This window comes from Lissotriton helveticus, chromosome 2_2 (genome assembly GCF_964261635.1).
Source record: "Lissotriton helveticus chromosome 2_2, aLisHel1.1, whole genome shotgun sequence".
NCBI lineage: Eukaryota > Metazoa > Chordata > Amphibia > Caudata > Salamandridae > Lissotriton > Lissotriton helveticus.
The window spans coordinates 301,622,775-301,648,382 of record NC_136060.1 but is presented as its reverse complement, the minus strand read 5'-3'; the positions used below and the strand labels follow the sequence as shown (position 1 = coordinate 301,648,382).

Sequence of the window (25,608 nt, the reverse complement as noted above, 5' to 3'; positions counted from 1 at the left end):
ATAATACATATTTTGCAGCTTCCGCTGCTGTCCCCTCCTCTACAATAGCTGTATCATATTTAACACTTTTAGCCAATTGCAGATTTAGGGCCAGATGTAGGTGGCCATTTACCGGCCGGTAACGGCCGATTTCGGCCTTTACCGACCGGTAAATGGGTTATTGGGATGTAGGGGGCCAATTTTACAGAATCGGTAAATTTACCGATTCGGTGAAATACCGAATCGGTATTTTACAGATTTAGGGCCCGATGTAGGTAAAACGCATTTACCGATTTTAAAATACCGATCCGTACCGAATCGGTATTTCAAAATCGGAAAATGATATGTAGGAAATAATCATCGGAAAAATACCGAATCGGTAGCATTCGGTATCGAGAGTCGATACGTACCGATTCGCCAACTACCGAATCGGTATAGGCCGGGTCGGACAAGTCCGAATCGGAAAAAAAAAAATGCGGAACCAACCGAATCGGTAAACGCCGATTCGGAATAATAAATACGCCCCATGGGCCGAAAGGCCAATAGGAAGGCATTATACATTCCGAATCGGTATTTACCGAACACATTCGGAAAATACCGATTCGGAAAATACCGATTCGGAGAATGCCGTTTTGCCGAGCTGGTTGAGTGACACTGAAGACATCAGCCAATGAGCTGTAAGCACCCTCCCCCACAGGGTGTGGCAACCCAGGCAGGTGCAACTCATCAGAACATTCTGGAAAGCTGCATGAGTTGAGCAGACACAGAGAGAGCAGCATTGTGAGCAGGATCCCTGAGAGACATGGACACCAGCACAGAGAGCCAGAAGGCAGGGCGGAAGCGCAATCCTAAATTCAGCACCATGGAGCTACAAACTTTGGTGGAGGAGGTGGTGAGGGTGCACACCCAGCTATATGGCAGGCAGTCCCTGACTGTCCCGGAGAGCACCAAGAGGAGGCTGTGGCTCGACATCGGGGAGAAAGTCAATGCAGTTGGTGTCACCCACAGGAGCCTAGACGACCTCAAGAAGAGGTTTTATGACATCCGTGGCGTGACCAAGCGCAAACTGGCCGACCTGCACAAGCAGGCTGGACTCACTGGAGGAGGAACAAACCGTGCGCCACCCCTCACTCAGCTGGAGGAACTAGTGGCGACGACCATCGAGAGGGCCAGTGTCGTGGGCATTGGGGACCTGGATAGCTCATCCCGAGCTACAGCTACAGGTAAGAAGCATGCGCAACTTGACACACCATACCAGACACCTCCCCTACAGACCCAATGCACAGCCAAACCCCAGGCCAGTACAGCTAGCAACAGACATGAGCAATGCATCGTGCTAAATGTACTCAGCAAAAGTTACCAATAATGCCACAGCAGAAGCATGAGATAAATAACTGTAATACAGCATCAACGTGTTTGTAATGAGATGTGCAATGCTTTAATAGTTGTGACTGGAACACATTAGCACCCACTTGACAAATGCTTCTTTGTACCTAGGGGCACCATCAGGCGGGGGAGCAGCATCAGCTCCAGCACCAACAGCCAGTGCGGCAGTGGCAAGCACCAGTGCAGCAGCACAGGAGGAGGAGGACAACAGCTGTGCCCTGGCAAATGAGGAGGACACAGGACATTCCCTCACAACTCCACACTCCCCCCGACTGTCTCAGTCTCAGTCGCCCTCATTGGTATTCTCCCCGGACAACACACCACCACAGAGCCACCCTGCACCTGCCACTTCCCCGGCCCGGAGGAGAATAGTAGCTCCATTAGTCATCATGGAGGGGGCAGCGGGTCAGGCTCCTGCACAAGACCCCGTGACACCAGCGACACCAGAGCACACACAGCAGGGCAGCAGGATTCCACGTAGGCCACGTGCTACCAGCAGCCCAATACCAGCACCGGGAGGCAGCGTCTTCGCAGGGCTGGAGACCAGCATGGTCACAATTCAGAGGATGCAGGCGAAATCCATCCTGGCCTGCCATCGCCAGTTGCGCCTGCACAACCTGCAGATGGGTGAGATGACACAGGGCTTCAAGACCTTCGTTGACAGCAACAAGGACATAGCAACATCAATTGGCCGAATGACCACTGCCATCACCCAGCTCTGCACCAGGTTGGATGACCATGAGCTGAGTCGTCGCAGGGATGCAAGAGTCACGAACAGGTCACTCACCCGCCTTGCGGCTGCGACTGCCCAGTCATGCCAACGTGGGGCAAACATGGAGGCCAGCCTCACACAGTCCATGTCCGAGGTCACTAGGGGCATGGGCCGTATAACAACAGCCATGGAGACACTACTCATCTCCAACACCGCAGTGAATCCCGTCCTGGGCGAGGCTGGGGACAGCAGCAGCCGCAGCAGCCCGGCCAGCACTGCGTCAGAGCCGCGCCGGAGCACCAGACGCTCAGCTGAGGCTGCAGGGCATTCTGAAGGGGGTGAGGTTCATCCCAGTGGGCCTGCTAAGCGCAGCAAAAAATAGGACTGCCACTGCGGGTGAGGCAACCCGGACATTGGACATTCCTACCCCTTGTTGTTTAACTTTTCTTTTGTTGCACATCAGTGCAGTAACGTTGATGCAACATTATTAAATTTAATTTCTGAACACATACATTGACCTGTTTGTGCATCTGTACTCACTCAGAAATAGTTGTCTGTGATCTCCTGACGCCTGTATCTGCCGTCAGATGGTGCAGAGACTCCAGCAGGTAGTGGTAGTGGGACAGCATTGTCATCATCAGGGTCCTCGTAGTCGGATAACTCTACCTCAGTGCCTTTCCTGACTGCAAGGTTGTGCAACATTGCACACACAGCAATAATCTTGCAGCAGGTGATGGGGGTGTATTGTCTTGCACCTCCGCTCTTGTGCAGACATCTGAACCTGCTCTTCCAGATGCCAAAGGTCCTTTCCACTACGTTCCTCGTGCTTTTGTGTGCACGGTTGTACCTCCTTTGGCTGGGTGTTGAGGGGTTGAGGTAAGGTGTGAGAATGAACGAGCGTAGGGCATATGCACTGTCGCCTGGAAGGAGAAGGGGTAACATTACTCACATGCATACATGTATTACACACTGCAATTTTGGTAATGGGGGTCTGACACTGTGTCTTACCTAGGAGGTATCCTTCGCCAAATTCCCCTGCCATCAGCCGTGCATAAATCCCGCTACTCTGGAAGATATAGGAGTCATGGGTACTCCCCGGAAACTTTGCAACCAGGTCAGTGATCACACACTTGGCATTGCATATCACTTGCACATTTATGGTGTGCCGTGACTTCCGATTGCGGTATACGTATTCGGTGTCAGCAGGGGGGCAAATCGGTATGTGTGTGCCATCTATGCAGCCAATGATGTGGGGGAATCTTGCCATCTGATAGAATTCAGCTTTTGTCTGTGCCAGTTCTGCATGGGTGGAAGGGAAGGAGATGTAGTGGGCCATCCTCTGGATCATGGCATCAAGGAACTTGTGGAAGAACCTTGACAGGCTGCTCTGGGTCACCCCTCCTGCCACAGCAACTACACTTTGATAGCTGCCAGACGCCAGAAGATGTAGGCAGCATAGCACCTGCACCTGCACAGGGATTGCATGTGCCCTTGGGGTGGGGTGCTGCAACAGGGGTTGGAGGTCCCTGATGAGGTCTCTGATGGTGTCTGCCTCCAGCCTGTACCTCTGTAGGATCTCTGGATCTGTCAGCATGCACAGGGTCACCCTCTGCCTGTACACCTGCTCCTGTCTCAGCCATTCCCTCTCACCTTCCTGCTGTAGCCGTAGCCGTCTAGCTATGACATAGAAAGCTGCCATGTTGCAAGTAGAACTGCATTTTGGGTCTTTTTTTATAGGTTGCACCTGGTTACCACCTGATTCAAATCCATGGTAATTTCCGAGTCAGAAATACCGATTTTAGAGCAAAATCGGTATTTCTGTGCTTACCTACATCTCAATCTTAGGGTTTTCGCATGGAATCGGATTTTCACCGATTCGGAATATATACCAATTCGGCGATTTTACCGATTCGGAAAGTCACCGAGTCGGTCGGATTCCGAATCGGGAAAAAGTAGTAATCGGAATAAATCTCCGATTCGGTAGATTACCTAATCGGAGATTTTTTCCGATTCCTACATTTTTCCGATTCGGAATCCGACCGACTAGGTGATTTTCCGAATCGGTAAAATCGCCGATTTCGCAGGATTTCGGCCTCCTACATCCCGTTGTCTGTATTCCGATCGGTAACGGCCGAAAATACCGATTTTCGGCCGTTACCGACCGACCTACATCGGGCCCTTAGTAACTTCTAGATGTAGGTGGGACTCTTCTGAGTCCCAAAGGTCTTTCAGATTCGGTATTTTAGCACCCAATCCAATTGGGTGGTAAAATACCGAATCCAGGTGTGCATGCACATGTGTGCATGCACACCTATGCCATGTGACAGACAGACATGCCCTTAGGGCATGTCTGTGTGCCACATGGCACACATGCCTGTATTTGGGGTGCTAGAGGGTGTCAAAGTGACACCCCCTGCACCCTTGCTGGAATCGGTATTTACCGAATCGGTAAATACAGATTCGGTCATGCCCATTGATTCCTATGGGCTTCAATGCCCATAGGAATCAATGGGCATTACCGAATCGGAATTTACAGAATCGGTAAATACCGAATCTTAACGATTCGGTATTTACCGATTCTGTAATACCTACATCCCCCCCCCCCCTCTATTTTACCACTTCTTAAATACCGAATCGGTAAAATTCAGTATTTAAGAAGTGGTAAAATGAAATTACCTACATCTGGGCCTTAGTAAAGTAGTTAAGAACACTTTGCATAGTGCGGCTCTCATGATCTTGGAATCTCTGAACATCAATTTTGGAGCTTGTAGTGTTGTATGTGCTAGAGATAGCGGGATCCCTCTGGTTCCCGATGGACTCCGTAGAATAGTGATGTAAGTGATTGGGTGTAGTTAAGAAAATTCATGACGTAGTACATTAAGTTAATGGTTACAGTCTGAAGAATAAAGACATGTAATACCGAGCTCCCTGTGTGGCATGATCATTTACATGCTCCTGGGTTGGGAAGGATGTAACAACTGGCAATGAGATAGGGGATTACGTAAATCCCAAAACCCCAAGAACTAAGAGTGCTCTCCAGGAGAGTTTGCTCGCGCATACCATATGTGCCTCAGTCAAAGATCAATGGTTGGCATAAGTGGAGACAAAGCTCCACTTACGCCAATGCAAGGTCTGTGAAGAAAGTGAAGGCCTTACACAATGTTTTCTTAGTTTTCGTCTCGAAATGTGATGGTTAAGTTGAGACAAGAGATGCTGAGCCACAGCCTAAAACAGAGCTATCATTCATATAGTATGAACGCTAAAGGCAGCCACAACCGGGTACAGAGAAGCATCAAAGCCAGTCATCGCTGAGTGCAAGGAAGTACTGATAGCCAAAACTATTCTGACCCAACGAAATGCTAAAGGCAGTGACAACCAGGTACGTAAAGTGCAACAACAGGTGACAGCCAGGTTCAAGAGAACCCTGCGAGTAAAAGCAGAGAAACACATAGAAACATTAGAGGTTTGATAACCAGATATATAGAAAATATGATTAAGCTTACTAGAACTAGGGTAAAGAGTACATCCGACTTCAGAACCAGATGCCGCAAACCAAGCAGAAGCACAGGGTTGTGCTTAAGAGGCTAGTGAATCCGGTTGGACCAACTGAAAGGCCATGGGCGGCGGTCCTAATAGAGAAGCTTTCTTTCAATGGCTGTTGAAAAGAGCACCAAATATGGCGCTGCTACCTTCTTAAAACCACTGACTCACTTCGATACCTCCAAAAGCTGAATATTTGCGACCATCGACTGCCTGGATCGAATTCTTTGATGATTTCATTGATGCACTGGAGGAAGCAAATGTCAAAAAAATCATTAAATATCTAAAGAATTTGGCGTGTGAAGGATTAAAAGAAGTGATAAATAAAGTACCACATTGTAATGAAGTGACATACCGTCAAATCAAAGAGGCGCTAAACACGAAGTTCAATCCAAGGCAATATGTTGACTATGAAAGATACATTTTCAACCAAGAAAGGCAGAAAGCTGGTGAAACAATGGATGAGTTTGTATCGTAGAAAGACTTGATTCGTTCATCAAGCATTGCAAGTTCAACAAGTTCAACAATGATGAGGCCATGCATCTCAGCCTAATAGATGGGTGTCTCTCCGATTCCTTCAGACGACGAATGCTGAAAGAGACTCTCAGCTTGGATTGAGTACTGGCTACTAGAGTGTAAGAAAGAGCAGACAGACAAGCCGCTAACAAGGAGGCCGGCACGGTCCAATATGAATGAGCTATGAGTGTGAAAAGTAAGCCGAAGCACAAGGTAGAAGGCCACAAAGTTATGTCTCCAAAGAAAAAGAAATTGTGTTTTCGATGTGGATTTTCCTTTCCACATGAAGGTAAATGTCCCGCCATTGGACAGATATGCAAAGACTGCGGGCAAGAGAACCTATTTTGAAATGGTTTGCAAAGTGAAGGAAAGATCATGTCCATCACATTCAGAAAAGAGAATGGATGTCAGAGACGTTCCACCCTCGCTCACAAGGCCAAGAGCCAACATCAATGGAGGAAAGGAGAAACTGAATGATGTTGATTGTAATCAAATTCCTCATCGAAAACTTTTTCACCATCATTGTCAACCGACAGTGAGGAAGATGGGAGTATGATGTCAATGTCTAACATTGGACAACATGCGCATTTAGGATTATCAACAAAGAAATCTGGTCAAAGACAAATCTACAAAGGAAAATGCAAAATCAATTTGGACACTGTCCCAAAATCACAGTGAAGGTGAACGGGTGCTACAAACCTTTTATCATAAACAGTGGCACACTGATAAACATTATGCCAGCGGAAAAATACACTGAACTGTCTTCTGTGCATGTTTTACCCCGTAAAAAAATAAAGTGTATACATGGGCTGCTTCGACTCCACTACAAAGTCAAGGTTCATTTATAGCAACTGTGAAGCATAAAAAGACAAAAGTACAGGCACCAATTCATGCCCTGCACAGCACTTCTTCGAGTGCATGTTTACTCAGTTTCAGCACTGCTGCTGACATAAGGCTTTTCTCTGTAAACTACAACATCAATGCCTGTCATGAGATAGTGAATCCGTTTCCATCCTTGTTTCATAGAATAGGAAGACTTAAGATAATGAAAGTGCAACTTCACATAAATGAGGACATCGGTCCTGTTGCTCAACGACATTGTCAAATAGAGTTTCATTTACTAAAAGGCTGTGGAGGAAGAACTTGAGACACTATTAAAGCATGATATCATGGAGTGATCCACTGGTCTGATGCTATGGGTATCACCAACAATGGTAGTGCCAAAGAAGTATAGTGGAGGAGTCGTGCACATCTGCGTTGATATGGGCCAAATCTAACAAGGCGATCAAAAAGAACGGCATCCAGGTCTGCACATTACTGATATGATTACACTGCTGAATGGAGCCAAAGTCTTTTCCAGCCTTGATTTGAGCACAGATGATCACTAACTTGAACTAAAAGATAATTATAGGTACATTACTACCTTCTCGACCCATGTTGGGTTGTTTAGATATAAAAGACTAAGGGCCTGATTTAGATTTTGCTGGACGGGTTCCTTTGTCATCTTTTTGACGGAGTAATCCATCTGCCAAGATTTAAATCAGGCCATATGTTTCGGAGTATCATCAGCTGCAGAACTGTTTCAGAATGTAATTCTTCATATAAGACAGCCAGTCACCAATGATTTCAATAACACTGATAACATAGTGGCTTTTGGGACCACATGAAAGAAACACGGTAGAGCTCTTGCACTAGTATGTGGTATACTTGCTGTTGCAGGTCTCACTTAAAATGCAGAAAATTGTGAGTTTCATCAAAGAAAACTCAAGTTATTCGGTCATATCTTTTCTGATGGCTGAATGACTCCAGATCCAAATAAAGTACAAGCTGTGTCATCCACTTTTCCCCAACAAGATGTAACCATGCTGTGATCATTCCTTGGTATGGCCAGTTACTGTTCATGGCATATACATGATTTTCAATACAAAATAATAACTTGCACACCTCCCTTGAATCACTTTTTAAACAATATTATTTACAATTATATCTGGTGCAAATTCATATCTTGAGTAGCCCCAGTCGAATTAGTATACATGTGTCACCCACAGAAACCTGTGTTATGGGATGTACTATCCACTAGCCCACTATTGCGTGGTGCTAACTTATTACATTAATGTTCTCAAATATGTTCATACATTTCAACTCTTCTTTCAAAGAAAATATTACGAAAAAAATCCTCCAAAATAAACTAATGCATATTGATCATCACATTACATGATCGTTATGAAATGATGACAACAAGACTAAACAAAAATCGATTCTTGGTTTTCCTTCTTCAGAAAGGCTTTTGTTCTTCTTTTTTCAACACTTTCGTTCGTGAGAAAACTTCATACACAACTCCAAAAGTCAACCCATGAAGACATATCCCAATGCATTTCGGCATGCACCTTCATCAGGGAAATGCTCTACAAATAACAGGAATATCTGTCATTAAGTATACGATACATTTAAGTTCTAAACACATTATAATAAATCTAATCATTTCTGCATCACTGAAACCTACAAATAATCTAAAAGAAACCAGAGAATTACCAGCTAGGTTCACACATGTTGCGTGTCTTTGATTATCATGCTCACAAAAATTCCAGTGTGACTATGTGTTCCCAAAAGTGTATGACAGAAAGTACCCAAATCTGAACTGAAACATACACTGGCCGTGTCAAAATAAATTCACCAAAAGCCGTGTAAATACCAAAGTGTCACCAATCATGCCTCTACCTTATTCACACTCCTACCTTCACTGGCTTCAATTCAAACGGGTAAGCGTTATATACAAGCACTCTTGACAACCTTCTTAAAACTTCTGCAAAAAAACGATATCGTTTGTAACTCTCAAGGTTCCACTTTCTCTTGTAACTTGACTAGTCCAGGTGATCACTTATAACCACTCACTTGTATATGGTGTAATATCCGATCTTAATATCCACGGCTCAACTTCCACTGTCTCTCTCCCTTATCTGAAATACACAATGGCGCCACGTAAACTTGCAGTTCGCAATCTTAGTTCCACTTATTAGAAGTACTTATAAAAAGTCTTCCACCTCAAAAGCGCATCTGATTCTTACCTATTGTATCATAATCTAGTCGAGAAACTCCTCTTTGGAACGCTCTCCTCGTAACTTCGAACTCGCTCGATGTACCTGTATTTGGCGTCTGACGTCACGTGTAGTATTGACATAAAAACGGACTCAAATCCTCTAACCCTACCCAAAATGGCGCCTGTTTTATCAAGCCGATTATATGCTAGACCTAGATTGAAAACCATATCGAAACCTCTATAGTAATCATTAATGTTTTAGTGACTCTAATTATATTTAAGTTGCTCAAAACTCCTACCTATAAAACGATATGTAGTAAACCTGTTATCACTATATATAATAAATGTGCTACATTCGTGTGTGATCCAAAAAAATATATAATGTGTATTCAATGCGGATGTTTTATGAGCATGAGATCTGACACCACATACATAAAATTGTGACAATATATACAAAAAATGATGTACAAAAAATTATGAACCCGTACAGTATATAATACAATGCCATATGTGACTGAGTACATTATATTCCACCTACAAAAAGCAAATAATTTCTAGCTTATCATTAAGTCCATAGGGAATCAGTGTCCTAAGGGACTTTATCCAATAAGTTTCTCTTTGTGCCAAAAGTCTCATTACATCAACATGTGGTAGGCCCACCATTCTCTCTAATACAGTGAATCTTAACTGAGGTATTGTGTGACCATAATCCTTCCAATGTGCAGCCAAACAAGATTTCATGTTCATTGTACGTATCATACTTTTGTGCTCGGTCATTCGAACTTTCACTTTCCTTGCCGTTCTCCCAACATAAACAAGTCCACATGGACACTTGATCGCATATATCAAAACACTTGATACATGATTTTGCCACTGTGAGTGCCCCGTTGAGAAACTTTATGAAACAAAATGATACAATTTGATGGTCACCTGAATGTGAATAAAGCTTCAATAAAATCAGGAATGCGATTGAGAATGCCACCGAAATGGCATACTTTGATATGAAATTGCAGATGGAGATTGTTGTTGATGCTAGCCCAGTGGGATTAGGTGCCATCCTTGCCCAGCACACTGGACATCCAAATGCACCAATACACAGTGTGGATTAAGCTAGCAGGAGTTTGTCACAGATGGATCATGCCTATGCACAACCTGAAAAAGAAAGCCTTGCTGTGGTGTGGGTTTGCAAGCATTTCCATGTATTCCTTTATGGAAAGAACTTCACGGTTGTCATCAACCACCAAGCTTTACTCACCATTTTCGGCAAACCTAGAGCTAAGATGACCCCCCATATTGAAAAGAGGGGCTTGCAACTGCAGGAGTATGATTATACGATTGTACATCGTCCAAGAAATGATCAAAACCCTGCTGATGCTTATGTTAACTTCATCCTGAAATCCAGTTCCCCTGCTGCCATATCAGTGGAACAAATCATTGCTGCCACAAGCTCTGTGAGAGATTTGCTAATACTCAAAGACATTATTACACATACATTTTAGAGAAAACATACTCAAACTTTTCAAGATGCCCTTGAATACCAGAAATTGAAAATCATGCAGAAAGAACTTTCAGTAAAGAATTGCCATATCTGAGAGTCTGAGACAAGTCATTGAACTGGCACACGAGGGACATTAGGGAGTTGCTACTAAACGAGCCCTATGGGACAGAGTGTGGTTCCCTAGTCTTGATGAAAGAGTTGAAAAGGAATTGAAGGCATGCCATTTGTGCAACTGCTTGTTATCCAAAACAACTCTGCATCCATTAACAATGTTTGATCTTCCAAAGCATACATGGGAGAAGATTGCAATTGATTTATTTGTACCCCTTGACAATGGACATCATTCACTAGTAATTGTTGATGAATACTCCCGTTTGTTCCTTTTTGAAAATCTGTCATCAACTATGCATGACTAAGTCATTGAGAGATTAAAAAGTATTTCAACATGGGTGTTCCTTCAATTTTGAAATCTGACAATGGCCTGCCTTTCAATAGTTGAGAATTTAAAGATTTTCTCACTCACCTAAATGTCAACCAGCGGAAACGCACGCATCTCTGGCCCCAGGTGGAAAGTATCAGTGAATGATTTATAAGCACCCTCAAGAAGACCCTGCACTGGAAAGGCTTGAACTCAAATCAGTTATGCATTCTACTCTTTGTGCTTACAGGTCAACTCCCCAGTCTACTTCAGGTGAAAGCCCTGTCACTTTAATGTTTGGGAGAGCCATGGTTACCAAATTTCCACAATGGACAATTGTAAGATCTATTGACTGATAAACTTCACACTACTGATTTGTCTCACAAATGCAAAATAAAGACCTATGTGGATAGACACTTCTGTGTTCAGAGTTTTGTGTTCAAAAGAGGAGATAAGTTATTGTCAGGCAGAAATGGAAATACAAGTCTGATGCTCCATCTGATGCTGACCCACTGAATGTTGTGACTAGTAAAGGACACATGGTGACTGTCATATGGTGCTTGGTAAACTTTCTGAAAAACGTGGTTGAATGTAGGAAACCTATAATAACATGACAAGGAAAGATTTAAAAAAAAAATGGAAAGCAATAATTTTTATTGTATAATGTGATTTCTTTTGTACAAAGTGTGTATATTAACATATTATTGTAATGTGCTTTTATGATGCTTGTTTATAGTAATCGAATAAGGCTTTCATTCATTCATTCATTCACATGGTGACTGCTCATCATCCTGGAAAGTCCATCACAAGAGATTCTACTTATTTTAAACACCTGCCTCGAGGTTCATTAACTCCAAACGTTCAGAGTGGCACCCTTCCATCTGAGAGTCAAGAGAGCCCAAAGACTTCGCCTGTGTCTGTGTCACCAATGCCTGCCGTGGATGCCACTGCTATGTCTCCTCAATGTCACTCAAGGATATCTGGAAGATTGATTAAAGCACCTCAACGACTCATTGAGGAGTTATTATGTATATATGTATTTTATGTACATTTTATTTAACATGGGGGAGGTTGTAGTGTTGTGTGTGTTAGAGACAACAGGGCCCTTCTGGATCCCGACGTACTCCGTAGAACAGTGACGTAAGTGATGGGGTTGGTTAAGAAAATTCATGACGTAGTACGTTCTGTTTACTGTTACTCTCTGATGAATAAAGACATGTACTACAGAGCTCAGTGTGTGGGGTGATCGTTTACATGCTCCCGGGTTGGGAGGGATGCTACTGTGCTTACAGATTCTGCACTGTTTGATGCACTGAAGCAGAAGCATCCCAGAAGAGCTTGTAGAATGCATTTAGAAGCAATGGAAAGCCCCAGGGACAACATTATAAGTGAGCCTTTAATTGACTCACCAGTATGTTAATCTCCAAAGACCGAACCAGTTGCGTTCCTAGGCATATACCCAGTGCACACTCAAAAGTGCACAGAAGACAGCTAAATACGGACTGCACACAGTGTAGCCACACAGGCCGAAAGGACAAGAACCAGCGTTCGTTTAGCTCCTGAACTAAGGGTGTGCCAAAACACTTTATCATGTGTTCATGACGAAGGAGCACATGTGGAAGAGCTAGTTCCATTTGGCCTCCTAATGGGACATCCATTGTGGAGAAGAAAAAATAAAAGCACAGTTTCGACAATCAGGAACAGAATCAGTGGAAGACCTTTAAAATTGCTTCCCAGCACAGAGTGTATGAACGATGGAATAACTAAGAAGACTGTTTGGAAAGTGATAACCAAGCCAGGGTCTATTTTCTGAAAAAAGTGCGCCACTCCCGTGGTACTTAACATGTGAAAAATGCGGTGCACAAGTTCCCCAACATGCAGCAGGAAATTAGTGCAGAGTAGAGAGTGTGGCCCAGAAGAAGACATGGCAACTTGAAGATCAAGCATCTCCTTTGCAGATGTTAAGGCGACATCCTTCTGGAACAGTAAGGCTTTCAGTCTGCTCAAAGCATCAAAGTGCATGTTTGAAAACTTTATCAAAGGCCAAAGCGTCACCTCCCTAACTGTATGGGCAGGTGGAATCAGTACTTGCGTACAAAAAAGTCACAATTGCAATAACCGTCACCAGATAGGTGATTCCTGATTCCATCCGCAGCAGCCTTGATCGTTCAAAATCAAATAACACCCATTTGAGAGCACTCTGAAAGCCGGACGTATCATAGCAGCTAGGGAACCCTTCAGATAGTAGGACAAACTTGCCGTAGATGCATTGCATGCGCCATGAAGCGATACCACCCTGCACATCAAGGAATGTTCTAAAGTATTCTTGTAGTCAGAGATGCTAAGAAATACCTCAGTCTCACCATTCCTACAGCAATATCTAAAAGGTAAATTCCATGACTCGTGCACATATCCTTCCCCTAGCACTTCATATCTGCCTACTTGAGGGTATTGTAAACAGTATTGAAAGTGGAATATCGATATTGGCAGAGAAATAAACCTGTGGATTATCCAATCCGCAGAAGGTATTTCTGCAACAGTAAATGATCATTTCTCTTACTTCTCTATGTGTAGCATACTGTATTTTGAGTCCTTTCTTGCCATTATTGTCTGCTATTTTGTCAGATTAGTAAGGTAAGAACAAGCTTGTCCTATGCGACCGGAACAGAGTGTCTGCAGAGTACAGCTTAATACTAAAATTGATTTAAGCTGTGACTGCCCATGTTTTAAAGAGGACATGTCATTCTGTATGATATCTATTGCAGAAGGCACATTGTTACCCAGAGAGTATATCTTAGTGACAATGTAGTCATACCATTATCTACTACTGCAAGAGCCCTTTCTAAATGTGCCCTGTTAATTTTGCGCAGTCTATCAGCAGCCTCCTGCTGCGAACCCTTTCCCACTTCGTTGTATATTGTACATGAAGCACTTTCGACATGGTTTTCAAGGACCTAATAAAAATACATGTAGTCCCATGTCATCAGAAAGAAGGGACAAGTGTTGTTTCACTTGGGACAATGTTGAGGTTTTTAGCCAATCAAGGTACAACTTCTCAACACTGTAAGTTATTACAACCCAAGTGTTGTGTCTGTGCATAACGTAGGTCGGGCCTGCTGATCCAAAACCATTTGTGTCACCCAGGAAACGTGCATGAATTCTGTTAGTGTTTAATAGCCACCGTAATCATCCCCCCGATTAAATCCTGAAGAATTGTATGAACCATTGCGAAACATAGTATCTAATGTTTCCTCCGTGTTATTTGTGAACCATTGCCAGTTTGCAAAACATGCTAATGTGCGAATGTTTGGTGTATTTAAATCTTTTATCTTAGCTAGGCCAAGACATGATGTTTGCAGCGCTGTGTTTTTCAGGAAAATCAGTTGTTGTGTGATCTGATATGTTCTGAATAATGCCTTATTTCTATGAACTTGCTAATCAACTATTCCCCAAATTGATTTCAAATCAACTGTGCCCCTCCAAAAGTCAAACCCTTGTGTAGACAGCTGGAAAAGAAAATATTCTGAATATATCAGCCTTGTGTCAGTAAGCATAGTTGTCTTTGCTGGTGTTAGTTTGAGCCTATAAAAATAAGACCCAGGGTCTGTGGTATAGTGAATAAAAAAAAGTGCAAACATTTGTGCAAATGTGTGTGAGCTATGCCTTGGTGTAGGGCAGTGTTCCTATTGCATGCAGCTAAACAAAGCAGATGTAGATAATCTTGGAGTGCCAGAATTGAGTAGATTGTACACAGATCTGGTTAAAACATATAGATGTTTAACAACAAACTTCTCTAGGGATATAGAAATCAGAGTTGAGATCGTGATTTAATTTCTTGTGGTCATAAAAGCCCTTTGCCAACGCTTGTTTCGTATCTGGCTGTTCCTGTTACTTTACAGCAGACTTCATCAGGGCTTAACATTTAGAGTCAGTCATTATTCATGAGAGGTGTAGACGTGGCGTGCCAGTCGTATCGTATAAATTATTTATTTGGGCAAAGGCCATAAAAGATTTCATTATAATACATCATTCATAAAATAAGCTAATCCAGCCAAATGCTACATGATTTCAGTAAAAGGATCAAACGATCACAATAAAACTATTTCATTCAATAGAAACTTTTTTGAAGTATACAAGGAATTGATGTCTAATCATGTATACAGTCCAAGGTAAATTCTGTGATCACATATATCTTATTATTTAGTACATCACAGTTTTAACCCCATTCTCTTCCTTATTAAACCCACTATAAATAAATATCTTGATAACTCAAATATAACGTGTGATAGGGTACTTGTTGTCAATACCCTCAGCGCCTCTTGGTGTTTTCTAACTCTCAGCGAATTACATAGTGGTCGGATTAATTTACTCCTTGCCCTATCATACGCCGGGCAGAAAAATAGAATATGTGCAATATTTTCGGTGTTATTTATAGGCCCTAAAGTGCGTCTAGCGCATAGAGTACAGGAGCGATGTTCCTTGCCCCCCCTAAATTGCAGTATGGCTCTTGATCTGTAGTATGTTTTATCTTAGCTTTAGGTACAAAATTCTTGCTAGAAACGGCTGTACCTGATCAAGGAAATCCTCGTGATTCGGGATTGGCTTAATAGAAAGAAATTCAGTTGTTAACCTTCCTAATCTTGAATCGCGAAGAAGTGCATTCAATGTATATTGCCAGTAAATACCCTTCAGGTTGCCTTTATAGCTTGACGTTAAACTGTGCGGGTTAGTACAATATGATTCAAGACCTAACTATCTGCATTTCCGAACAATCTTAACCATGGAAGGGTAAGACATGTATCAATATCCAGTAATTTGCGGGCACCTTCTCTATATACTAGTAATTCCAGGGTTGTCCATAGCCGTATCCAGTGGAGCAGTGTGTGTAGGGTTGTGAGGTGTCCTATGCGCTTCAGATTAAGGTTGTGGAACAGTGGGACGAGTGGTGCTAATTGGGGTAGTCCCAATATTCTCCTCGCAAACTTGTTTTCCCTGATTGTCAGCTGTTTGATATCACTTATACCCAATAGCTCTGATCCATACAAAGCCGCTGCCTAGATCTTACATTTGTATGTCTTGAGTGCTGGTGTCACAGATTTACTTGTGGTTGAGCTGTACTTCTTGAGGATTGGCCCGACCCTTGGGCTAACCTTAAAGCTGAGTGGCTAATTTGCTGATTCCAGGCAAATTTGGGGTCTAATAATATGCCCCAGTAAGTAAAATTGGTGGCGTATTCTATTTGCTGATTACTCAGCAAAAGGCTCTTTTTAAGGCCCTTTCGGGGGTTTATGGTCATGTACTTAGTTTTATTTGCATTTATTTCTAGACCCTTTTCTATGCAATATCTATTAAAACCGTTCAACATATTTTGTAACCCCTTTATGGTCTGTGATATCAGAATAGTGTTGTCTGCGAAGAGTATTGCCGGCACCAAATTCCCACTTAGCTTTGGTGGATGTAGGTAATACATCACATCGTTAATATAGAGTGAGAACAGGGTGGGAGCTAGTACGCAACCCTGTCTCACTCCTCTCTCTATTGGGATTGGCTTTGTGAGTTCCCCTTTCATACCCCAGCGAACTCTAGTGAAGTTCTCATTATGTAACCTTTTTAGCTGCATGACCATATTAGGGGGGGCACCCTGTTTTCCAAGTGCTCCCAAAATAAGCTTCTGGGTACAAGGTCAAAAGCTGCCATCAGATCAACGAATGCCAGACAAATGTGCCTCTTCCTGATTTTAACATATTTCCAGATAATACACAGAAGTCTGAAAACTTGATCTGTTGTGGTAGTACAATATCTAAATCCTGCCTGATATGGGAACAGTATGCTATCAGTCTCTATCCAGTCAGTAAGCCAGTTCAGTAACTGCCTGGTATACATTTTTTGGAGTATGTCTATCAGGCTAATTGGCCTGTAGTTCTCAGGTTTATGTTTACTGCCCTTGTTGTGGATAGGGACAATTTCAGTCCCTTTCCACGTTCCCGACATTGGGGCACCGGCTAATATTGCGTTGCTAAGAGCATTAACATATGGGACCCATACCTTTTTGTCATGTTTAAATGTGTCACCAGGAAGTCTATCTAGTCCCGGAGCTTTTCCCGGTTTAATGGAGTCTATAGCGTACTTTGTTTCTTGCATTGAGAAGATGATCGCCCCACTGTCTCCCTCTGTGTAAATAGGCCGTTTATCTCTGCTCAGGGCTGCAATGGGCCATGAACTTGAGTACAAATCAGTAAAGTGGTTGGTCCAAGTCACCAAGTTCAGATAGTGCTCTGTTCTTCGTACTTGGTCCTTCCCCAATGCTATAATTTTCCAAAACTCTGCCTGGTTATTTGTTTTTGCTGCCTCCAGAAGATCCAGTCAGCTCCTCCCAGTTCCGCTTGGCAGTGGCCAGTGCTTCCAGGTTTGCATCCCTGGCACTCCTTACTGAATATACACTTCCCTGCTTTATTGATTCAAGTAAATCTGACTTAGATCTTCTACATTCAGTTGTGTACCATGGGTTTACCTTTAGTCCTGTCCTAGAATTGGGTTTCAAATTCTTCCCATTGTTTTTGGTGAGAAGGGGCTCTAGTTTTGAGACCAGGGCAACATGCATAGATGTTATGGGCAGATCGCTTGACTCTAAGCATGTTCCCACTATTTCTGCAAACATATTATAGATGTTAGACATAATTTCTATGCTACCGGTGATCTTCAGCCACCCAATAGATCTTCGGTTGTTCCCTAATAAGCGATGCACGTCATGTGTACCGGTATTTGATTGGTCATCCCTTGCTAGATGGCCTATTACTTCCAAGCATAATGGTCGGTGATCACTGTCTTCCCTCATTTCTATTTTAAAGCTCACTATTCTGCTCCAGCTATGGATGCTATGCATTATATAGTTGATTCTCGACTGAGTGCTGCCGCGGTTGAAAGTATTGAGCTAGGCAGCTTTGTCCCCATTATTGAGTACCCTTCAGTTACATGCCCTTAGAAGGTATTCTATTGTTAGCTGTGCTATCTGCAGTGCTGTGTTAGTGCAAGGTTCAGAAGGCCCAGCCACTAGTTGAGGCAGGCCTAAGGCTGTATCTTCTTCTTCTGTGGCACTTTCTAATCCAATTAGTGGCTCGTAGGCACAGTTAAAATCCCCACATACAATTACAGTGTTGCTAGGGTCTACAAGATCCATGGAATTGACTAGTGTATTGATAATCTCAAAATGTAATGCTTGCCTTGTTGGTCTATTATAGATGTTAAAAAAATACAGTTTTTCATTATTATCTTTTAAATATATTGACAACAGGTCTGGGGAATCCATACTAAGGTTTGTTGATTGTGTCCCCAATGTAATTTTAATCCATATTACTAGGCTCCCGATGGTCGCCCTCTCTGCGGGGAATTGCATTCTTATAAAATATTTTAGAACCCAATTTATATGGAGGTGTCAATAGGCATGTCTCTTGGAAGAGACAGATATAAATCTGTCTATGTAGCTATGCTAATCAGGATCTTCGAGCTTTTGTTTTAGGCCCGCTATGTTCCAACATACTATAGTTATACTTTCTTGCCCTATCGCGTTAGTTTTAATTGTTTGGGTATTTGAATCTATGGTCGAATACACACCTTCACATCTTGGAGTCCCCTCCGGCTTGTATAAGTCGTTTAGATCACTAACAGCACTCCTTGTCTCTATAGCGGTTTGAAAGCCACTAGCATATAATTTGGGCACTGTTTGTTGGAGTTCTTTATTACTTCTAGTATCACTCTGAGTTATTAGAGGGGGCTGAGATCTAATGCATTGGTGAGTTTCCTCCAAGGGTCAATAATTTTTATCTAGGCTAGAACTGCTAGATCTTCTATCTTGTACTAGTAGTGACTGGGCAGACCAGTGGGGGATAGAGCGGCTAAATTGGATCGATGAGGAGTCTGGAGAGCAGGTGCGGAATTCTAGAGTGAGCAAGTTGTCTACCAATTCTGGCCCTGTTAATGCCAACTCCATACCGTCTACTTTTTTCCTTGGTAATGTACACCTGCGCACCCTGATAATATCCTCTCGGATTATCGAGTGACAACCCTGACGTAGCGAATCCAATGGATCACTTTTTTGATCATGGAATCTTCCCCCTCTAGTCCTTGCCTTGCGCCTACTTTTGGAACATTTGCCATAATGATTTTATTTGAAGACGACAATCGAGTGCAGGGAATGTATACTGGATAGTTCTCCTACTATTATGAGGGGGTAGCAGATTTTGAAACAGATTGCATGTCCTCTGATGATTAAACGTGTCAGATGCACCTGTTCATGTAAAACGATGATTAGCAGAATTACCATTTAGGTCAGAGGGTTTTTGATTAGGAAGGGCAGCAGTTGCTGAGATTATTTAAGGATGCCGGTGGCGGCAAATTGTCCCCTGGATGGTGTTTAAATTATGTGGCTGAAGGTTGTTACTCATGCCTTATGATACCACTCGCATTCACCCTGCTATAGCACATGACTCTCGTGTTGCCGGAGGTGTGGGAGACAAACTATGTTGGAATAGTGATTTAACTGGTGGGGTGAGTCCCTCAATCATCGTTCTCAAGGACTCTTTTTCTGCCCTTAGATCCTCAATAATCATATGTGTGGTTGAGGTAGCTAGTTTTACATTAGAAGATACAGTTGTCAGCTCTATCGGTTTGGGGCAATACTGGTGTTGATCTTCCACTACTTTGTCAGATAGGGCCAATAAGGGAGTAAACCTATTTGTACAAACTACGTTAGGCTCTGGCTGTATTAATGTTCTGTGTGAAGTGTTAAGTGGACTACCATTGTTCTCTATACTATTTTGCCTTGGAGAGGCTATCTCAGAGGGATCAACTTGTCTAACAATAGGGGTCACGGGGGTATGATGTATAGTTACTGGGGGTATAATTGGCATTACACTTTGCTTTTTAGTGGTTGTTTTGCCATGTTTACTGAAGTATGTGGACATTTTTTTAGTGCCCTTAGGTGCAGCGTCATTCTCATTTGCTAACATGGATTCCACCTCTTCAATTAAAACATCAATCGCTTCCAGTGTGCAATTATCTGCTGCAGATATGGCTGGTTTGCTAGTCTTAGCTATGTTTTTCCTACCAGCGGCTGTCTTGATTGTCTTTCTTTTCCCTATTATACTATACTAACACAAGCCGCTCAAACGTTCTGTTAGAATGTTTCCTAGGGTTTGAAAAAGGTATCAGCCTTTTGCTGCCTCTGCAACAGTTACAGATTAAATATATATTGGAGTACACAGCTATATAACCAGTTCACAGAAGGGAAAAAGAGAAAAACATTGGGCGAAATAGCAAAGTCCAGATCTCAGTTGTTAGCGCCCGCCCTATGAGAGAAAATCAATTATCTTTCAAGGCGCTTTTTGCTACATATGTATAGCTCCTAGGTAAGCATTATTACCATTAAGGAAGAATGAACTAATCAGTATGAGTTACAACGTCCTTTTAAACCAATACAAGATAAAACATGAATTTCATGTACAGGCTGTAAATCCCAATAAGATCGAGCTAGAGTCAATAAATTCCAAGTCTATAGCTTGCTGCTAGTTATCCCAAGTGCAGTTGAAAGGTAACGACTAATCCAGTTTACCGGTTCCACAAGGAAAATATAATTGAGACGTTCTTACCCATTTGCACTGTTTTGCTTTTGTGCTGTGGCACAGCCAAGGGGGACGGCCCTGCCCCTGTCTGCCTCTGATGGGTGCAGATGGGCCCGCCCTTGGCCCGGGCGTGACCCGGGCACGGCCGGGGCAAGCCTGCGCGTGTCCCGCACTGTGGGCCCGCGGCCCAATTATCAGCGCCTCTTAGCGCGATGACCTGGTCGCTTGTCGGCGTTGGGGGCCTCGTGCCACTGATGGTGCTGGGGCTTGCAGTGCCCTGAAGAGTATATGGCCTCCAGGAGTTCAAAAAGGCAAAAAGCGGGACCCCAGTTAATTCTGATGTGTATTCTCTTGTAGTCCCAATTCTGTATGTGGGGCTTCAATAAGCAATTGTAGATAGTAGCTTTGATTCCTCATGTGAGACGCATACTCCTCAGTCATCTCAGTACCGCTGTGTATGTTGGCAATAACACACCCACTTGTTTTCAGTCCGGGTTACAAAACTTCTACAAGAATTTGACAATCAGGCATTGTCCTATGTCGATGATATTTATATGAAGGATGATGAACTATCTGCAGTCTTAACAAGAGTAGATTGCATGGCTCTGAGATCTGATCAAATGGGCTACAAATTTAATTTAAAAAAAGCTCAAATTGCCCACTCCAATGTACTGTTTCTGGGATACGAGTTGTCAAGTGAAAGCAAAAGCCTCACAACACACTTCTTAGAGAAATGTGCACTTTTACAACCACCAAACAAATTGAAGGAACTTCAAACCATACATTCCAGATCACACAGAACGGGTTAAACCATTCTACAACTTCTCCAGACTTTGCATGGCTTTACACGGCTTTGTAAATATGGCCCTTTTTCACTCTGTACTCTGAGTCAAAGAGGCATGTCATCAGTGTTACTGTGGGTGTACGTTTTTGAAATGACGAGGCTTGGCACAATAAAATTGCTTGTGGTGCACCCTGCGCCATTTCATTGTAATTATGCCCCCTAGATTTGCCTAGGGTGGGAGAGCTGCCAAATCCCTGCCAGGGTGGATTACCTCCCCATTACCTGTGGCTAAGTGTTGTCAGGCTGCCCGTCTTGGTGTAGATCTGGACATAACTCGTGTTGGTATGCAGGAATCAGCTGAGCTGGAATTCTGGCATGTAGTGACCCCGCAGCGTCAGCTGAGTGCTCCTCTGCCCAAACAAGGAAGCGGTTGTGTATTTATAATAACATCATCTGTGAGCTCACATCGTAACCCCTGTCAGGTCACTATTGTTTATTCAATAACATACTCACAAACATTTGAGCAATTAACTTTATCCCTTGTACAGAATGCTCAAGGTGTCATGATAATTTACCCAAGAAATGCAAATGTAAAGAATTCCGATTCAAAGAATGTTATCCTCCATTGTCATGCACGCAAATGTATGTCAAAAGTCATTGTGTGTGAAAGAGAAGGCAACTTAAGAAACCTGGGCATGTAATGGTGGTGTTTCTTATCAAGCCTATTCTGACCACGTGACATATCTGCAAACCTCTCTTTGGACTTAGGTTTCACTGGTCTGCTGTACTCAAAAGTGGAAAACCTTCAATAAAATAATCACATTTAATTTATCAGAATTATAACAGGACATGAATTTGTTGGCGGGCTCTGAAAGCTGACTGGGGGGCTCTCCAAGGGAAGGTCGGATGAGTATTTCACTAGGCAGATGGATGATAACCATTATGGAAGCTGCATAGGCGGCTCTTCTATCAATCAGTCTTCAAATGCCTAGCAAGTCTAAGGCTAAGGAGGATTGGGTGTGGTTCTTAACATGCAGTGTTTACAAGATGGCCACCAAGATTGGGAAGTCTCACAGAAGTTTTTGCTTCATATCAGTGAGACTTCTCAACTGGCAAATAAGACTTCTTTCTATTACTGCTGATCAAAGACTTCCAGATTCCCTGATCTAACTGAATGCTACATATCTTTTCAAACTTTACAATGACCCCATCCCTGAAAGTTGAACGATACATGTCCACCTAGGGGAAGAGGAAGGCGAGTGAGCTGGTGCACCTGGGCCATCACTGAATTCTGGTTGCGAGGGCCATGATTAATACAGACCTTCAGTTCTTTATATCAGACTCCTCAGTATTGGAAATTATTTTACTCCAGCACTTCTTATCCATGTAAGATCAGTGATTCTGAGAGGATCTTCTCCCTGTCCAACACTTCTCCTACAACCACCAACATCTACCATAATGGAACAATGAAGACCCAGGCTATCCAATGCAATCTGTGGCCTCATAGAGTTGAAATGAACTCTACTGTCAGCCATCCTCCCCTGGCATAACTCTCTCCACTCCTCTTTTTTCTAACAACTGATTCCTCCAGTTACCCACTAGCCACCAATGTACACATCACAGTCCTCCTTCTCTCTCCAATATCTCCATTGAGGATTAGGTCTCACCACTCCCCTCTGCAAAAGCATAAAGGCAAGATTTGCAGCCAAAAAGCACATTAACTCACATGACTTCATCTCACGCCATGGTTTTCCCTTCCTAAACATAAAAGAGACTTGGCTCTGTGGCTCCTTCCACCAAATCATAATATCCTGCAGACAAACAGACGCCAGGGACGTGGGGATGGTGTGGCTTTGTTACAGCTTGAATTTCCTCTATTTATTTACTAATACCATTACCTCTCCTTCCACAGCCCCGCTCTGAGCAGGTGTCTACTACACACCAAGAAATGCCTCCCCACCTTTCAATTCAATCTGTTAGACTTTGCCCATAATGCACTTATGTTCTCTCATTTAGTAACAATCATGTATGATATGAACATTTTGGTAGACAAGCCTTCAAATGCCTACTATCAAGGCTTGTGCCGTGTGGCAAGAGAAATATCACCAGATTTTGGCCAAAGCACCTCTGGACCCTACTTATTGGCCTTTAATGTTCCCCATACTGAAAATACCCTCATCCTCCCTCCTAACGATGCCTCTGATGGTCCTCATGCTAAGAATCCACTTGCTGCTCCCTCACCTCTAATGTATCTGTCATCGCCTACGCCCTCAAGAAGAACATCCTGTTGTCACTGAGTGCCCTCCAATAATGTAATGTGAGACTGAAATTTTGCGGGATTTTGAGCAAGATTTTGGGAATCACTTGAACCTTTGGCTATCTTTAGACGCAATCTATTTAAACTGTGACCAAAGAAACCGCCAGTTGCTTGGCTTTGTTCATTGGACATGAGAGGAGCTCAGAGCGAGAATCTGAGAATCTTCATATCACAAAAAGGTGTGCTGCTCTGTGAATCCTACTTAACTGTAATCTAGTAGGTGGAGTATTTAGGCCACCAGGAGTATCCTTTACAGCATGCATGGACCCTGGTTCACTGATGGAATATTGACCCCCAAAATATCCCCATACACGAATATCAAGTTATAAATAGCGATGTCAAAAATATCGACTTCCTATATTTATAATGGTCAGTACAAAAATATTGATAAAAGAAATTGATGTAAAAAATATAGTTGTAGAAAATATCGATTTTAATATGTATAACAAGTAATAATAAATACATTAAATAATAAAATGTACTTTAAAAAAATGAATTACCTTTAATATACATTTGAACAAATATAACAAATAAATGTAATTAAAAAAATGATATAAAATGTAATATATATATATATATTTATATATATTTTTACTTCAAAACACATAATAAACTATTGATTTTAATGTAGTTTTATAATTGTACATGTGAAAATTTACACATAAATATATATATATATATATATATATATATATTCACTGAAAAAACCATAGGTTACACCATGAGTGATGTCACTGACCATGTCATGAGTGATGTAATATGTGACGTCATCAGCAGTGCATTGCACGCGCAAGTTATAGTGAGTCCAACTAACTATAACGTGGGAATTTCAATGGTTTTATGCGAGTAAAACTTCCAGCTAACTATAACTGGTGTGAAACCTATGGTTTTTTCAGTGAATTTAATAGGTTTTTTAAATGCTAATTCCTAACTATAACTGGTGTGAAACCTATGTTTTTTTCAGTGAATTTTCATAGGTTTTTTAAATGCTAATTTCTAACTATAACTGGTGTGAAACCTATGGTTTTTTCATTGCAGTATAGTTATAAAAAATAATAAATTTTAAAGCAAATTTTATATTGTATAATTATGTCATTTGTTTTTTTGGTTTTTTTTTCACCCGGGGCGCGTACCGGTGAACGCACGGGTAAGCGCAATGTTATGGCGCGCCCCGGGGCGCGTACAGGTGAGCGTCCCGATAGCGCTATTGCCGCGAACGAAAACAACATCGTGACATATCGCGCAGCCGCCACGCCTTGCGTCATAAGACACGTATCGCGTAGCCGCGAGATGCGTCTTATGACGCACCGTGTAAGCGCAACCGGAAGCGCATACGATCGCGCAACGTAAGCGCCCCGATGCGCTTACGATACACGCCCCGGGACGCGCCCCTGGGCGCGTAGCGTAAGCGCGTCAAGCCATGTGACTTTAAAATAACACTTTTCATTGGTTCAGAACTTTTTTTTTTCCAAATTGTGAAAAACCCACCCATTTCTCTCACTATTGCTTTGTACTTGGAGAGAGCAAGATCTGTTCTGTGTACTGTCTTCATCTCCTACTTTCCTGATCTACAGCAATGGCTACAAGGGAGTCATCCAGCAGTGATTCCGACGGATTTTTGCATGAGGACCCTCCTCACCAGAAGAAAAAGAACCATTTCATCTGGAAATTCTATGACATCCCTGAAGGACAAAAAAAAGTAAATGCTGCAAAAGTAACCTGCAAAATATGTGGCAGTACTTTATCCAGAGGCAATCCTCTAAAAAAATATAGCTTCGGAAATGCCAATTTAATCAGGCATGTC

At 42.6% G+C, this 25,608-nt stretch overlaps 1 protein-coding gene across 1 annotated transcript; it reads left to right on the top strand.

The window, feature by feature from the left end:
• The first annotated feature begins 347 nt into the window (after positions 1–347).
• LOC144821654 (uncharacterized) lies at positions 348–23,784 on the top strand. The gene is made up of 3 exons (XM_078678886.1): positions 348–1,202; positions 1,477–1,770; positions 23,504–23,784. Exons 1-3 carry the CDS (start codon positions 782–784, stop codon positions 23,782–23,784), a joined length of 996 nt encoding a protein of 331 aa, XP_078535012.1. The 5' UTR covers positions 348–781.
• The last annotated feature ends 1,824 nt before the right edge of the window (positions 23,785–25,608 follow it).